Source organism: Aptenodytes patagonicus, chromosome 1 (genome assembly GCF_965638725.1).
Source record: "Aptenodytes patagonicus chromosome 1, bAptPat1.pri.cur, whole genome shotgun sequence".
NCBI lineage: Eukaryota > Metazoa > Chordata > Aves > Sphenisciformes > Spheniscidae > Aptenodytes > Aptenodytes patagonicus.
The window spans coordinates 159,221,862-159,239,784 of NC_134949.1; the positions used below are offsets into that span (position 1 = coordinate 159,221,862).

At 39.4% G+C, this 17,923-nt stretch overlaps 1 protein-coding gene across 17 annotated transcripts in view; it reads right to left on the reverse strand.

Annotated features, from left to right (window-relative positions):
- Positions 1–17,923, reverse strand: part of MCF2L (MCF.2 cell line derived transforming sequence like) — a 177,442-nt gene that overhangs the window by 20,872 nt on the left and 138,647 nt on the right. For all 17 annotated transcript variants that reach the window (XM_076360712.1, XM_076360690.1, XM_076360677.1 and 14 more), the window contains 11 exons: positions 9,636–9,755; positions 9,055–9,171; positions 8,399–8,548; positions 7,587–7,711; positions 5,699–5,813; positions 4,602–4,721; positions 3,530–3,721; positions 3,131–3,322; positions 2,237–2,396; positions 2,018–2,088; positions 888–964 (listed from right to left, as the gene is read on the reverse strand). In XM_076360712.1, the coding sequence (XP_076216827.1) occupies positions 888–964; positions 2,018–2,088; positions 2,237–2,396; positions 3,131–3,322; positions 3,530–3,721; positions 4,602–4,721; positions 5,699–5,813; positions 7,587–7,711; positions 8,399–8,548; positions 9,055–9,171; positions 9,636–9,755 (1,439 nt within the window). The remainder of the gene's footprint in view (positions 1–887; positions 965–2,017; positions 2,089–2,236; positions 2,397–3,130; positions 3,323–3,529; positions 3,722–4,601; positions 4,722–5,698; positions 5,814–7,586; positions 7,712–8,398; positions 8,549–9,054; positions 9,172–9,635; positions 9,756–17,923) is intronic.

A 17,923-nucleotide genomic window follows, 5' to 3' on the forward strand; every position in this document is an offset into this window, starting at 1 on the left:
TATTGAAAAGCATGTATTTTTAAAACATTTTAAAATTTTTGAAAATGCGTTTAAACAGGGGAAAAAAGTCAAATCTAGCATTTTAAGTGCTGTAGTAACTGAATTGAAGCAGTGAAGCATTTTATCATTGCACATACAAAATCTGGTTATGCTGTGTTCGCAAGTATTACAGGAGCTGGAGTTAGAGCTGCATAGGATTATCAAATACAGACTTAAAGTTACACCAGTCATTTTAAATTAGAGGCATTTAGGGCACATTTTAAATATCACAATGCTGCTTTAAGTTTACTTTGCCTAATGGTCAAGCAAGCATGCTTCCCCCCCGGCCCCCTCCCCTTGTGATTTTGTATGATTTACCACATGGTTCTAACAGTGAAAAGACAGTAGAAGTATCCAGTTTACAGGTAGAAATGCAAGCTCTGCTATACACACTGCAGGTGGTACTAAGTTATTTTTTGAATATAAGTGATGCTGTTTAGTTTTTACATAAGAAGGTAATTTTTTGTAACATTTGTCAAAACAGGGACTAAAATGAGTCAAATAAAAAGACAGACTTCTGAAGCATGGAGACCAAAACCTCCGATAGGTTTACAGGAAGCTTATTACTCAAAACTATGTCATCTCTGAAATGAAAATATTTGGTTATCCTGGCATAGCATCACCTCGCTGCAGCAAAGCTAGAGTCTGGTACTATATAAACTATAAATAATGCTGCAGACAGACTGAAATATCTTCCTCTGTGTACAGAGCATAGCCAATGCATTTCAAAAAGCACTGAGGCTTAATTCAGAGAAGCATACTTGCCTTATCAAATCCTTAGCCAAACTCAGCCTTTGCTGGAACCAAATCAGAGAAAAAGCATTTTTTGTTTATCAAAATATACTTACTGCCGTAACACAGCTAGGTTTTCTTCATCATCCATTGTAGATCCTCCTCTGCTTTGATGGAGTTCAGTCATTTCACTCTGAAGAAGGAAACAAACAAACAACAACAACAAAAAAATCATCGTGTCATCACAGATGGGGAAAACCACTAAAATACGGAGCTTTGCACTCAGCTCTACTTGCATGCGTTTTCACAGGAAAGACTGTACTCCATTAAAAATGAAGGCAATTTGTAAGAATGCAGCAAAGAAATCTAAGTCAACCTGAAGGTCTTGAAGCACACAAGAACGTTTAGACACAGGGAGTTCTCCATGAAAGGCCAGCTTAGAAAAGACCGTGGTTCGAGGCCCCTTTCCAGGAAGACAACATCAGAGCATCAGCATAATCTTGGAGGCAACACTGGCCTTAGTCTGTTTTCCAAGCTAAAAATGAAGTACTGTGCTAACTCTCTGGTAACTTCCTAACTTGACACAGAAGTTCCTTCTTACAACTTCTACTGTAATGGCTGACCTAATTACGGCTTACTGAAAAAAAATGAGAGGTTCTGCTTTCAATCCCCTCTTGAACCAACCCTTTTCTCCAACTGTTGTCCCTACTGGTCATGTGGTCCTGCCTTCCTCCTTGCATTGTCTCTTGCTGAACCTTTGCTGAGTTGATTCAACTCTCTAACCCAGTGGGAAACTACTTGTTTCTGTTGCTGCCATCAGGTTACTTTCCTTGCCGGAGGTGGGGCAGGAAGACCATCCCCACTTGGGAATGGCAACCCATTAGGTCAGGTGAAGCTTTCTTGGCACCAACGACAACTACCTCTTCCCTTTCGCCAGTTTTAAGAGTAGCCAATTACTACTGGCAAATAATAAATGTTTCCTGTTCACAGATTTTATATTTTGCCGCCCCTAACATTTTTCCTAATATAGGCAACTATTTACTTTACCTTTCCTCATATCCAGCCCAGTGACAAAGCAGCCTCTATTTAAACGACATGACTGCTTCACCAGAGTTACTTTAATAGGGGCAATACCATCACTTTTTCAGTGGAATTGCCTCATTCTTCTTGAAGTTCCTGAACATTCCATTGTATTATGATTTTCTTAAGCAGTACATGCATGAAAATCGCAAAGAAATAAAATTACCTTTCCTCTTCTGTAGTTTACCCTCCGAAGAGCACTGCTTTCTGAGTTGGATACGTATTCTCTTTGAAGACCTAAGCATGTAAACCAGAATCAAACAGCAGTTAGAACTTGAGCAGATCTGACAAAGATGTTTGTGCAACCACAAATTACAGCTGAAAGTTTCTTTAAGTTTCTCAGCATAGCACAAAATATCAGTTAAAGGCTACTACAGTTACTTACCTGGAGAGGTACAAGGAGATTTTACAAAGGCTTCAGGTCTTGGTGCAACTGGCTGAACAGGACGTGTCTGCTTAGCTGCCAGTTTCTTAAGACTTACTTGTCTCTTTTGAAACATTTCTTCCATACTTTCTTGCTTCTGGAAAACCTTTTGCACATGCTCCTACCATTGCCACAGGGGAAAAAAAAAAAAAAAAAAAAAAAATCCCTGTCAGAGACCTATCAACAAGCTACACTGCGATTTACAGCACATTGACTTGAAATTGTGATTGCTTTTATACCACGTTTAAAAATATTACCCTACTCTTCACTTCTCACAAGGCATAATTTACAGTCATTTAGTACACTTAAAAATTGGAACATCACTTCATAAAACATTTTGTGTGCTTGCTATAGAGAAACCAATGGGGTTCAGGTTTCAATTTAAAAAAAAAAAAAAAAAAAAAAAAAAAAGAGGGAAAAGTTTTCTTGACAGTGTCTAATGGTTCTGTTACATGAAGAGATCAACCAAAAGGAAAAAGGGACATATTCTCAAGTTCTAAAAAAAAAAAAAAAAAAAAAAAAAAAGCAGTTACAAAGCAGAAGTCATACAAATATCAAGGACAGGCATGTATTTGCTACATAAAAAAAAAGATATTTCAAATACTTATTTGGGAGAAGTTTTTTTAAAAAGCAATCCTACTATCTGAAAAATTGTAGTTATTAAAAGGCTCTGAAGCCCTTGATGCTTATCCAAAGATATGACAGGACTAGCACCTCAGGTAGGGAAATGTGTTGGCTTTCCAGTTCCCAGGTATAACTCCTAGTACTGATTATTTAGCTTTGTCAATGGCCATGGAAGAGAGCAATTCTAAAATTAACAAATGGACGCATACACACACATAAATCTTCTGGTACCTTTAGGTCCTCATTGAGGATGTGCGCATACTCTCTGTAAATTTTATTCAACTCCTTGATTTTATTGCCTGCACCAGTGTCCAGGAATTTCTCAATCTCCTGTAATGCTGATTCTGCACCATCCTGAGACTGACACTTATCTACCGGCTGCGAAGCCAGCAGATAAATTCCTTCATCGCACCACTTCAACGACTAGAAACAGAGAAAAGAACAGGCTTAGAATGCACCGATGTCAGCATCAAGAGGTCTAAAACATTTCATATCTCTATTTCTGACGTATTCAGCTATTTAAGGAGAAAACTTCAGCACACCCAGATATTTTTACCTGCCATTTACCAACTAGTTGACTGAAGTTTTAGCAAACAAGGTGGGAAACAGAACTGTTCATACAAAATTTACCTTTTCTAGTAAGCCATGCAGTTCCAGAGATTTGTTAAGAAGATTCCTCCTCCGTTCTGTCTCAGTAGTGAAGGCATCACAGAGATTATGAAGTTCACTGCATTTTGGAATAATGGAGTCCACAGCATAATGATTGCTTTGAATAAAAGCATCACTCTCTGAGGCTAGCATTCTGGCTTTTGCTATAGTTTCCTAAGAAAGCAAGCACTGATTTAGGTACATCTTTCCTTGGATCAACATCAATGAAAAAAATTAAAAATTATACCATTTATTTTAACGCAGTAAAACACACATGTTGGTAAAGAATAAATCTTTAGTTAACAGCTGCCTTGCTTAATAAATCAAAGTGATTTTCTGTCTTCCCAGATGCCCAAGAACTTTTATGCCTCCTTCTTTATTGTACCAGAGTACTTCAGAAACGTTAATGACTTTAATCATATGCCTCCTTGTGAAGGAACCACTATTGTCTTTCTATGCCTTAGTTATTCAGCAGCATGTTTGTGTGCATATGTATGCAATTTGGAGTACAGCAGCAATCTGAACCCAAATTAAAATATACCTAACTCTGGCACCTCAGCCTCAAGAGCAACGATCTCACTTATAGAGCTATATATTTTATTGTGAAGCACAGATCATAATAAGGTTCGCTTTCTACATTGTTCAGAGTGTATGTTTCTGTTGGTCATCTTTTAACATACTGTACATTCAATACACAGCTTTCTCATTTCTGAGATTTAATGAAGTAAGTGGCTTTAATAGGAATGGAAGTGGCCCCTTGATCACTAAGTGCGGAACTTGGCTACATAGACACTTCATGCAATTCTTCCACGAACCGATCACACCAACTTTGTGATTAGTCACTCTGCTCTTTGTTGAGGGGTGCCCGAGAACCGGGCCACTCCAATGGTTAAAGACTTTATTCCAAATTCCTTCTGTACATTACTTGAGACACTGATTCTGCCCCGTTGTCAGCTTAAGCTCTGCTCATAAGATATAGTCAATAACCAAATACAGTTCCCTTCCACACATGCATTGTCATACTAGAAATTAGGGAGACTTGCAGAGTTCTTACACATGATTTTTCTTCAAAGTTGGCAAGATCTTTCAAAATGTGCTCCACATGCGAACAGCTGTTTCCGACATCTGTGAAAGCAGACAGTCTCTCGGACACAATATCCAAAGCTGCTTTGACCTGAAATGAGACACAGCTATGTATCAATGAAGATGATTCCACCTCTCTGGAGACCCATCAGTTAAATTGCTGATAGCCGCTATTTCCAGGCAGGTGACTCACATTTTGGGGTTACTGGGGCACAGAGACAAACCGCTTTTTTGTTGGCCTACCTTTACCCCCGATTCAAAATGAAAACAAATACAAAGAAAAGGCAGTGAAGTAATCCTGTTTCCTGGTACTGAAAAAAAAAATGCAGCAAAACTAATGCTCAGGAAACATTTATGATCCTGCTTTTACCAGATGACAACAACACAAAGCGACATTAACATAAACAGCAAAACGTGAGGGAGAGGTGCTCACCCTAACAATTAGGTGAGAGACAGACATACAGACAGACACACACACACTTGTAAGAGGGTTTCTGAGCATTGCTCCCATGGAGACACAGGGCCGTGCTCTGAGATCAGCTACACCAGCATAAAGTGACTGTAGGTGCCATCAAGCATATGAGTTAAACTAACATGAGATCAGAAACTGGCTGTAAAAATTTTAGCTCAGCCTCCACCCAGCTTCTAACAGTGTGGCTGACAACTTCCCACCCACAACGTTGGAGACTGTTTTATAAAATTTCAGCCAGAAGGTTTAGGTAAGTCTTGGTTCCATAAAAGGGCCTATTGGCAAGATGAAAGCTTTGCAGCCAGCATATTATGCTTCTGTGGTGGAGAACAGGTTTCAAAGGAGTTTTTGAATGCTTATACACTGCTGGGGCCATGGAAAAAAAAATCATAAGACTGCAGAAGAGAAGCTATTATGTCTCTATAGGCAAGTATTCAAGGTAGTAAAGATAGCAGGATGTCAAGTAAGGACATGTACAAGAAAAAGGTTGGAGAAAGCTTTCAAGCACACACAAGAGCTGCAAAAACAACAGGGGGAAGTATTTTCTTCTGAATTGTTTTTATATTACCAAATATTGACTGCCACCAAGTAGTTCTCACCTCTCTAAAATTCTGTTCAAACTTCCGAAGGCGCAGACACTGCTCAAGTTTTTGCTGATGCTTAATCCAAAACTCATCAAAGGCAGTCTCCGTTTCATGTAATTGAGCCAGAAGCCTTTAAAAAAAAAAAAAAAAAAAAAAAAAAGAAATACTGTAGAATGATGGGTGCAACCTTCAAGGGACAATACAATCTTCCACAGTAAACAAAAAGCCTCCTCAAAGCAATATTTTCCAGAAAAAATAAACTGGATACAGGAAACTTTTTTGAGTATTGCACAGAATTGTTTCCTAGAATAACATTGATGTAAAACTGAAACCCAACACAAACATTAAGTTCTGAAAAATTGGCAAGTGCTGATTTGAAGCTAGCTGCTGCACATACTACTTCTCAGCTCTGGCCTGGGGACATGGTGACTTGGGGCTAGCAAACATAAATAAAACATGCAAATGTGTGTGGGCTAGGACCCAGAGGAAGCCAAGCCTTGGGCAATAAGGAAAAACGAAGGCAAAAATTTGTACTGCTGTGACTAGCCAGCTGCCCTTATATTTCATTCCTTGGAGTAAGGCTCGTAACAAACCTGAAGGTCATTGCTCCTCGTCATCTGAGCAGAGTTACTACTTAAATATCACAGGCAAGTGTACAGCAGCACTGCGATGAAAAGAATCATCTTCAATTATAATTTTGGCCAATGCCTTAAGAATTTTACTTTTCAACTTATCTTCCAATATTGCATTTGACAGTATGGTATCCTATGGACTTGTCTTTACAGTGTGCTTTGCTGTACTTAGGCTACATCCAGGGAAGGCCATACATCAGAATTTTAATGAATTTTTGTCTTTAATAGCACAGAAGTGAACCCTGAATTTACAAGTTAAAAGTGATTAGAAAAAAGGTGAAGACACAGACACACAGAGTTTGTTCCAACTTCCGTCAGATATTGTATCGAGTGGGAACGTTTTGGATAAATTAGCAACCTCCACCCCGATTGTCCTTCGGATAGCTGATAGCAACAACGACCAAAAAAGGGACTCCTGCCAAGCTTTGTGGATTGGAATGGACAGTTATTTGGAAACAAAAGTCGGCCCAAGTGTAACAGAAACATGGAATGACAGACAAAAAAAGAATGCAGAATACTGCCTGGGGGAAATGAGCTATGTTTTCATAGCTTTGTGCAAGTTTACATCTGTGCTATGGTGATATAATGTCTCCAAAACTGGCAGTAATTTAAGGTGGGGGGAGCAAAGGTAAACAACATCTATTACTTATATGCCCAAAGGAAGCATATAGGAAGTTTGTGCATAGATACTTCAAGAGCGGTGTACTCCCTAGTAGCCCTTTAAAGGCTACTAACAACACTGATAAGATATCAGCAATGTTAGAAGCTCCTTCAGGCAGGTTTAAAGAAAAAGATACCTCCCACTTCAATTCAAAAGGACTTAACAAAAGTGGACAAATCTGCTGAAAAGAAGGGATATATCACTTCTGTCTTCCCCTCCTGCTTTCCCTACAGCAGCGAAATTTCCTTGGATTGTACTTTAGTTTCTAAACAAAGCATTGATATTCTTTAAAATAAGGAAAAACTGCTCAACTATATAGTCCAAATCTGACAAAAAGGGAAAAAAAGAACAGCGTTGATTTATTGGTACTGGAACACAAACCGCCATCCCCTATTTCCTTACATCCAGGTGACACGGTAACAAACATCAGGGGATTACTTTGCTCAGGACAGTTCTGACAACAGAGGAGTTGTTTCTGAAAGTACCTTTTATATGTTCACATTGTAACATTTGCTTATTTGCTAAGCATGCATATGGAATTAAGTAAAAGAGCTGGGGAGGGGTCAAAAAACCCAGAAAAGCAGCATGTTCAATATTTTGCTCCTCTCACCTTTCCACCGTTGTTTGATTGTCTAGCTGATCTTGATTCAGTTTGTATTCAGGATTCTCAGTAACTGGTTTTGTAATACTTCCAAGGATATCATCTCCCTGTTCTACTGCTAACCTGATATCCTCCTACAAAACAAAACAAAAAACCCACACATTGTAGTTGTGTGTTGTTGTTTTTTTTTAAGCAGACTTCATAAGGCACCAAACTGGAAAAAGGATTTTGTTTTAATAGCAATAGAGCAAGCACAGTTTCATTAAAAGCAGTGTTTGACAACAAATACAGACAGTAAATGCTAAATGTCAGCTTTTTCTACATTTACCACCTTAAGACCCCAGTGTAACTGAGTTGAATTTTCATGATAGATAGCCTTCTAGTGTCTTCTTAGGCTACAAATATCTCAAAAGTTTTAGATGTAGAGTTTTGAAACTCCCAAATAGTTTTAATTTAAGCTGATTTGAAAGGACATTTGTCCGTTCTTCAAAAGGTCATATTTTCATATGCATGCAAATACAATCAAATTTCTTGTTGCAAACAAACTACAAATTGAACACACCACTACTTACAAAGGAGTTTCTGTTTCCACATACAAATCATTACGCATTTGTACATTAGTAAACTTCGCCTCAAGAATTGTCATTTTTGAATGCAGAAAGGATTTTTAACATCACACCAAGCAAAACAAGTTCAGTAAGATTTCAATGTTTCACATTATTATTGTCTATTAACATCCTCCAGATTTTCTGTTAACATTATTAGCTATAAACTAAAACACAGTTTAACTAGAAGACAGCATCTTTACAGAAATTACATACCTTCATTTTGTCCTTCTTTTCTGTGTGTGTTGCAAGAAGGGAGCTGGTTGATTGCACATCATTTGGTAGTTCTGTTTCAGCCAGCTCAGTCCCGATGGACTGAAGAATCTGAGCTGTTTGCTTAACCTTTTGGGCGAAACCTTCTATAGCCTTTTAGAATAAAAACCATTAATGATGTTTCATGCTTATCACGTGGATACGTACAGACAGACACATACACACAAAATATAACTCAAAACAAACCCGAGCAGATGAATTACGAGACTGAAAAATGGTCAAAGTATAATTTTGCAAGCAACAGATACCGTCACCATTAATTCCTTAATTGTATGTTTTTCCTAGGCTCATATCAGGTATATCTTCCTCATATTTTTATAATCTGGAGTTATTCTACAACTTGAGCTTTTTCTTTCTCGTAGCAAAACCAATAAACCTCAACACAATAATACACTGTAGTTCCTTTGCTCCGAGTGTTCCGAAAACCACTCCCAAATTATTACTCATTTTTTTTCTCTAAGATGACTAAGTACCATTGGGAACATCTTCTCACTCCGAGCAAGTCAACTTGCATCACTTGGAATCTGTTTTATAAATGACAGGGTATAAAACAGAAGGGTTCATTAAGCTGAAAAGTTAAAACAAAAACTTAGACTTACAGTGCGATGGGACAGCCATCTGTTATGGCAGTAATCCAGGGTGCCACCAAGATCTTCTGTTAATTGTGTTTTATCAATGTAACCCTGCAGTTCTGATACTGAGCCCAGCATTATGATCTGCAGCAGCAATGAAAAAAAGTGAATGCAAACAGTGGCAAGAAGTCCCTTATTAAGGATTCGAAGCCCCATCCTTCAGCCTCTGATAGAGAAATTTCAGTTTAATACAGAAGCAAGTGAACGGAACTATTTCCTTTGGGTATAGAATAAACAAACTTAACCATTGCTTCAGTTGAAGATGACGTAAATTTAAATAACAGCAAATAAGCACGAGCACCACACTTAAGAGTGCATATTAAAATAAAGCTTATGAATTATACAACATAAATGACTCCATCGGGGTTTTTTATCTTGATAAACCATACATGGCTATTTTCTAAGATTCAAGATTCAAAAATTACCTTTAAGCGTAGGGTTTTTTTGTTGGGTTTGGTTTTGGTTTTTTTTTTTTTTTGGTCCTCATCAGCTAGATTAAGTACTTTAACAGATCCCTGATAATAAAGTGAAAACAAAGGATTACTTACAGGTACTTTCATTTTAAACTCATCTTTGTTGAACTTGAAAGCAATGTCCGAGAGAGCTCGATGTAAAAATCCTGTTGGGCGCAGAACGAGGACTAGTTGCAGGTTTCCTGGGAAAGATGCCTGCAAAACAAATTTAGTTTGTTATTTTCTGTCTCAGCTCCAGAAAATATTTTTGAACAAGAAGAAGCCCCTGTTAAACCACAAACTAACCATATCAAAGGCCTCCAATAATGGGGTGACCAATTATAAACCTAGCAAGGTTTGCACAGAGCGCTTCATTCAGAGAGCATTTATTCATCTTTGGGAACAGGAATCTATTCTCCTGGAATTGAATTTTTCAGGACTGGCTTGTACTGCTTTTCAGCTAAGATTACATCCTAGCCAAGGAGGCTAATGAACAAACAGCGGTGGCTTAGCACTTTTTCAACAGCAGTACTTTCATGGTTACCTTATCTTCTCTTTAATAGAGGGTGCCAAGAGAAACCTCCATTATTGTCTGAACACCTAACAACACATTTCTAATTTGCGCATATACTACCTTGCCAGTTGCCTACACAAACTGTTGCCACCGAGACTGAATTTCTCAGGCAGTAGCTTAGAAATAAGCTTTAATTTTGCAGAGAAAAATAAAAATCAAACATAGTAATTCTGAGCTGTATTTTTTTCTCACCACCTTCCAACTAGTAATCTGATGGATCTTTCCCAGTTCTACAAGTGGTAGAGGGAAAACAGAAGAGAGGAGAAGGAAAGCAAAAAATAGCATTAAATTACTAAAAATCAACCACTGCCGTGGCAGAGGTTTGCATACTTGGCATTGCTAAATTGGCATTTAGCCATTCTTGAAATCATGCAAGTCGTGTCCTCTGTTCAGTATTTCCTCTGCAGAGAGGCAGTGAAGCTTACTAAAGAAATTATCATTATAATGATTAAGTATGCAATTTTATTCATTATACTGTTGGAAATTATGTCATATTTCTAGCAAATTGAATTACAAAAAAAAAGCCAACCAAAAAACAAACACTGACTGAAGCTATTAAGCTATGCTCTGTTTCCATGTCTGGTTGGAGAGTGGTTTAATACTCATTTTAAGGTTTCCAAGGGTTCCAGCATTGGAAATGACAAATTTTTAAAGAGAAAAGTAGTTACAAACTTTTCTGGAAGACTTCACAGATTCATTGTAGTTCCCCAGATATTCAGTGTACAACTGAGATCTCCAATTGACTGAGGAATCTTAAAGACTTGAGCTTTACAATCTGTCTCCACCTCAGCACTGTCCAAATTTTCTAGAAAGCACGGTGGTTCAGTCCCAAATGAGTCTATCCGAGGGCTGGGAACGGAATCCAGGTAATTCTGAGTGCCCATACCAGCTCCCCATCCTTGCACTGTAAACAATCTATGTGTATTAAAAGTAGTACACCCTGTGGACTTACTAACCCACAGTTATCAAACAGAGGAAAAACTTTACAGAAAATTCCTGACTGTATTGAGAAGCAGAAGTTAAGAAAAGATTATCTTAACCATTTTTTCTGAATTATCCAACTGCAAATTTATTTAAGAAAATTATTTAACTCACACTAAGAAACACTGCAAGAATGGACAAAAGAATTTTTTTTAATTAAATCTCCTGAATAATCTTTTTAGAATGATAACTATGCAGCCTATTCATTTAGACGTGTCAGTTTATTTTGTGCCTATAACAGCAGTGTGCACACTCTGACCGAGCTGTTAATTTTCACCTTAAACTCACAAAACATGAAATTTATTCAATGGCAATATCAACATTTCAGAAGAAAAAGCTCCAAAAAGAAATATATTTCAGATAACACACTTTGACAAAGTAATGGGTCTTCATGTGAGATATCCACCCCAGCAGATGACATCCAGACATACTGTCTTTGGCAGGGCATGTTTGTTACACATTTAGCCCTACCCAGAATACTGGGAAATGTCTATCCTGTTAGCTTCAAGTTGAGTAGATACATTAAACACACAATGGCATGAAATGAAGCAGTGTGAAAGACACTGAATGGTAAAAGTAAGCTTTATCTTACATGTATGAGTAATACATTTCTTCATTCTAACTTTAAATTCTCACTTTTACACTTTGTGACTGTAGTCTAGATTTTTACTCCAGAGTTTTAGAGAAAATATCCTGAAAGAGACATGGGATCCTGGTGGACAACAGCTAAACATGAGTCAGGAGTGCGCTGCTGCAACAACCAAGGCAAATCAGATACCAGGCTGCATCCACAGGGACATGACTAGCAGAGATAGAGACGCGATCATCCCACTCTACTCAGTACTTGTCCAGCCACACCTAGAGCACTGTGTCCTGTTCTGGTCCCCACAATTCAAGAAAGATGCAGACAGACTGGAGAGGGTCCAAAGGAGGGCCATGAAGATGATCAAAGGGCTGGAGAACCTGCCCTATGAGGAAAGACTGAAGGAGTTAGGTCTCTCCTCCAGGGAGGAGAGAAGGCTCAGGAGGGACCTCATCACAGTATTCCAGCCGCCACTGAAAGGGTAGCTACAAAGAGGACAGAGGCTCTCTCTTCACAAGGAGCTGTGTGGAGAAGACAAGGGGCAACGGATGCAAGTTGCACCAGGAGAGGTTTCATCTCGATATAAGAAAGAAATTATTTTACAGTGAAAACAATCATTCACTGGAACAACCTCCCCAGGGTTGGGGTAGCGTGCCCATCGCTGGAGGTTTTCAAGATGCAATTGGACAGGGTGCTAACTAATCTCATCGAGGCTCCCTTTCCCCACAAAAGGTTGGGCCAGATGATCTTTCGAGGTCCCTCCCAACCCTCCCAGGTAGGTGACAGTCCCACTCTACACTGCACTGGTGCGGCCCCACCTCCAGTACTGTGTGCAGTTTTGGGTGCCTCAATATAAGAACAACATCAAACTATCAGAGTGTGTCCGAGGGAGGGCAACCAAGATGGTGAAAGGCCTCGAGGACAAGACTTAGGAGGAGTGGCTGAGGTCACTTGATTTGTTCAGCTTGGAGAAGAAAAGGCTGAGGGTGACCTCATCACAGTTTACACCTTCCTCAAAGGGGGCAGCAGAGGAGGAGGTGCTGATCTCCTCTCTCTGCTGACCAGCGATAGGACACAAGGAAATGGAATGAAGCTGCGTCAGGGGAAGTTCAGATTGGACACTAGGAAAAGATTCTTCACTGAGAGGGTGGTTGGTCACTAGAACAGGCTCCCCAGGGAAGCGGGCATGGCCCCAAGCCTGTCAGAGTTTAAGGAGCATCTGGACGACGCTCTTAGTGGTGTGGTTTAGTTTTCGGTAGTCCTGTGAGGAGCAGGGAGCTGGACTCAAATGATCCTTATGGGTCCCTTCCAACTCAAGATATTCTATGATTCTAAGAACCCAGGCTGTTATTCTATGGTATTTTGACTATTACTGAAGCAAATAGTAGTAGCCAAATGCAATGCAATAGTAAATTTTTCTAAACTGTATTAGCTCTTATGAGAGAGTTTAATTGCATGACCAAATTAAGTAGGGTCTCTCATTAATGTTCAATTCAAAGAAAACAGATAGAGAATATACATTACAATTTTTCTCCATCTCAGTGTGTCTACCCAAAATGATGCTGTTGAAAATCACTAGTCTTGTATCATCTAGACTAATTTCCATTCAAGACTTGCCAGAAGTTTTCTCAACCTCTCAGCAAAAGCTCAAATTCTAGATTACTCTGTCTACGACACTGTTCTTGTCTCCACTAGTCTGTCTCTTATGCTTCTCGTTTTTTGGTTTTGTTTTTTTTTTTCCCCCCACCAAAAAAACCCCAGTCTCAAAAAATGATGCCGCCTCTGCTTGTCGTGGCTAGGAGTCAAATCTGCAAATTGACCTTTGTGAAACAATAACAAAAAAAAGTGAGGATTGCTACAGTAAACAATGATGGACCAGTGCCAGCTATTCCAGTTTATCTGAGCTTATATCTTCACTGCCCAAATATTACTATTTTCCTAACTTTTTTTTCTTTCTAAAGCCCTGGTGACTTGCAGAGACAATGATATGATGCAACAGACACTCCTCAGATGCGTCTGAACTTTATCAACCAGTCAACTTCACCCTGAACAAAAGAGAACAACAACAAAAAAATCTCTGTTCCAGTCCAGCAGCATATTTGTTTGAAGCCATTGTACATCAAGCAGGCAGAGCAAACAATGACTTCTCAACAATGCTGTGCCAAGTGTTAAGCACAAAAACACTCATGTATGCTCAGTAGTGTCATAAAATAAAGTGCCTTCAAGGACTGTTTTAGTTAAGTCACTGAACATCATTGTGACTTGAAGAAGGGTTTGCGTGCTTGAAAACTGTTTTTTCCAAAAGTGTCCTTTTTTACTAGATTAATTAATATTAACTGCTCCCCCAACATCTTGTCTCAAATATTGCACTTCAACTCATTTAATGCCTATGCAAAAGAGACCAGTGGGGAAAAAACCAGTGTCATATTTTTGGTATCCTCTATGAAAATTAGGGTAGCCCCTATTCTATTCTAGCCCAACCCATATATTTCTTCGTCTCTCTTGCATCAGCACTGGCACTTGTTTGATACTTCATGACACTCGTGGGATTAGTTTTCTATCTGCTTATCTCCTTCATTTCCCCATCCAGTCAGGCCAGTGCCGATTCCAAAGATACAGAAAAAGATGTAGAATTGCATGTAGTTATCAGCTTTGAAATAAATCTGATCAAACCAGGAATTTATATACAGCACAGCCCTTAAATCAAAACCTTCCAATACACTGAGATCTTTGTTGCCCTATGAGTACCCCAAACCTGGAACACGGGAAGAACATTCGCTGGCTGGACAAAACAGGAGCTACCTTAAATCCTGGGGGAAATCAGTTAATAAATACTCAGGAGCAGGTTGACCTGCCTGCTTTCAGGCCTCCGCTTCTCAGGGATGGCGAGCTTCCCACTGCATGCTCCAGGCCTCTGGAAAGGGGGAACTTAGAGAGACTGAACCCAACTGGGTTTTGGGCAAAATGTAAAGTTAAGTTAGTTGCATATAATCTTAATTATCACTTTCCTTCACAGAATATTAATGACAGAGAGGCTGTCCATAGCACCAGCACTGACCCTGAAGTTAAGCAGCTGCTAATACGGGGAAGTAAGGAGAGGCAGGCCACCTCATGAATGAAGATGACATGATGCTGATGCCTGATAAGGAACCACAAAAGCTGAGCAGGAAACAACCCCTGCCTGATGCTCGATAAGGGGTGGTAGCAGCTTATTTGCAGGGAAGGAAGGACAGCATTTCCCCGAAGACAGGTACTGAGATTCTTCCTATCTTTGGTTTCCACTGTGTAACGTGGTCTTGCTCTGTTGGTGCCCACAGGGAGCTATTTAAGTCACTCAACAATTTTACCTGCACCAGTCAGGCAGAGCAGCAATCCCACACACTCCCGGCTGACAGCAATTGTAAACAGCACATATGTGCTGTAGGCTATTGGGCAGATGGGATTTTCAAAGGAGGAATAAGTCTCCTTAAATTGCATACTTTACAATAGTCACAATATTCACTGAGACAGGATGCAGTGCTGCCAGGCTGCCGCTCCCCAGAATAGGCAGCACAGGAGCAGGGCGATGGCCAGGGTCTAAAACCAGGAGCCAGTCACCACAGCTTTCAGCAGTGAATACCAGAAATTGAGCTTTTGGAAAAGAAAACCAACACCTTTGACTTTTCATATCTCAGGTTTCCTCCTAGGGCTTATTTAGTATACAAAGAAATTATGTAGATAGATACGTGTACCTTTTAGACAGAGATGCACTTAAAATAAAGTTGCAGTCTGCTGTTCACAGAGCAATTCACTCAACTCCCCCGGTGCTCAGAAGTCTTTCATACCTCTACACAGCAAAGGAAAGCTGTTCTGATAAACAGTGAACCTACAATCCCTTTTCTTCTGCTTCCCAAGTAAACAGCCAGCTTTCAGAAATATCTGAACCATGCAAGCCATCAAAGAGCTAATGCTTGACTCAGTTTTAGTAGTTCTGTCTTAAAATACTGGGAACAACACTATTTTTCATTTTATGAAGAGCTTCAATATACCCACATTACCAAACTCTGTGGTGGTGTTTTCCCTTCTGCACTTATTACTATGCCATAAGCCACAGGGCACTTCTTTCCAAAATACCTCTGTATATAAAGGAGCTAATAAGGACCTTCCCCCCCAAGACTGTTTATTCCTGCCTTGAATGAAGTCTCTTACACAGGCTTCTTGTCAAGAAAGAATCTTGAATTAAATCAATTCATAAAAGGAGCAGTTTGAAATCTAGTTTTAAAAACATTGAGCTGTTTTGCATTAGATCTGGGTTTAATGCTTGTGATGTTATGATCCTGTTTTCAGAGTTTAAGTGATTCACTTCTCTCTTTTTACATATTAAAAACCCCCATGTAATAAAAAGGAAAAATGGCTGACTATACAAGGATAACCGTGAAACTGCCTGCACATATAAAATTCTCAAAACATCCAAAGCAATAAGAGAAAACCATGCAGCATTCCAAAATAACCTTTTTAGTTTATAATTTACTGGATTCATTCATAGCAATAGCTACAAAATTAATACAAATACTGTTCTAGCTTCATCATACTGTCAAGTTCTTGGTCTTGCTTTGAATCCACGCAAAAATGAGAAACATGACTAGGGGCTGAAAAGAGAGCAGGTTTTTTCAAACTTAACCCATACAAATTGTGAAGTGTCATTACAGTTTTCAGGACATGATGCAAAGAGCTAGCTAGAAACTGGACTAGTGGGAAATACCTATCCATAACATAAAATAGAGCCTTTCATGGAGCATCAGTTACTAATCGCATCTTTTCTTCATCAAGAACTCACCAAGACACTTAACGTCTCTCTACAAACAAGGTCAGAGAACTCAAGGTCGGATTACTGTAGTTCACTGTTTCTCACCTTGGATGTAAAGCCAATGATAAGACTCCAAATGGCACAAAAACAGGACTGCCTGGCTCCTGCAAGGTTTAGGCTGTTATTAGCACTCCAGTCTCTCCATTGGCTTTTGGTCTCCTCCTGCCAGCTAAAGGTCTTGGCCCTAATCTTCAAAGCAATTAATGGGCTAAGCCTCTGTTACAGTGAAGACTGCATGTATGCAGTGCAAAGAAAAACAGTGCCCTGGACAATGCAGTCCAAAACAGAAGGCACGAAACTTTCACACAACGCATCCTTAGTCAAAGGTGGCAAATCAGGAAGCAAACTTTCCCAGGAGGTTGGATAAACCCCGACTCTTGTCACATTTAGAAAGGGCTGCAAAGTTTTGTAACTGGATAAACCTTTCTCACTACCACTTGAGTGACCTCCATACCAACTGCTTCCTCAAGAGCAGTTGCCCACACGTATGTTACTCCCTAAGCACCAAGTTTAAGCAAGTTTATTTTCTCTGGACTTTCACTCATAGCCATCCATCAGCCTCATACTGAAACTTTTCATGATGTTGAGTGCAAGTTTTTTATTTGTCTAAAAGGCTGAGTTCACACTTCAACCTTTCCCTCAAGATGGAGGAAGACGATGACAGGACAACAGAGACAAAAACAATGTAATGACACAGGCTTCATTTTTTTAAGAAAACACACTGAAGCTATGAACAGAGCAGTGTGAAACCCCAGAACACACTGACTAGTAATGTGCCTTGCTCCTACAGCTGTGGATTGAATATTGCTTGTTTGGGTATGATAACACTAGGAGAGAAAAAATAAAATTAAAAAAGAGTCATTTTTGACTGCATGGAAAGGAAAAAGGGATCAATTTGTCTGGTGTTTGTCATTCATCTGACTTCAGTTGGGACAATATGGAGCCGTTTTACCAAGCTATGTGACTGCTCCTCCTTGTACCCTCATTCAGGAACCATGCCTTATTTCCATGAGCCTGCCCACGTGCTCAGCCACAGGAGCTAAAAAGTTCAGCAAGGTCTTGTGTGTCTCCGTATACAGCGTTTAACTGAAAACAGTTATATATTATAATATACATTATAATACAAATTTCGAAGAATCTCAGCAGCTGACAGGGCAAGAACTTAAGAATTTTTGTATCTTCAAACAGCAATGTAATAAGGGTGAACAACTTGCAACGGCTAACTTAGATATTTTTCTTGTAATACCTTTCAGTTTTCTATGGCCTCTCTAGGAAGATGACAGTTTACTGCCAAGACTTCACACTTAACAACATAAAGCTTGGCTTTTGGTGTCTCTACCAGAACTCCACCTCTCAGCCTGGCTATCCCAGTAGGCTAGATTCTTCCTAGAGACTCAACA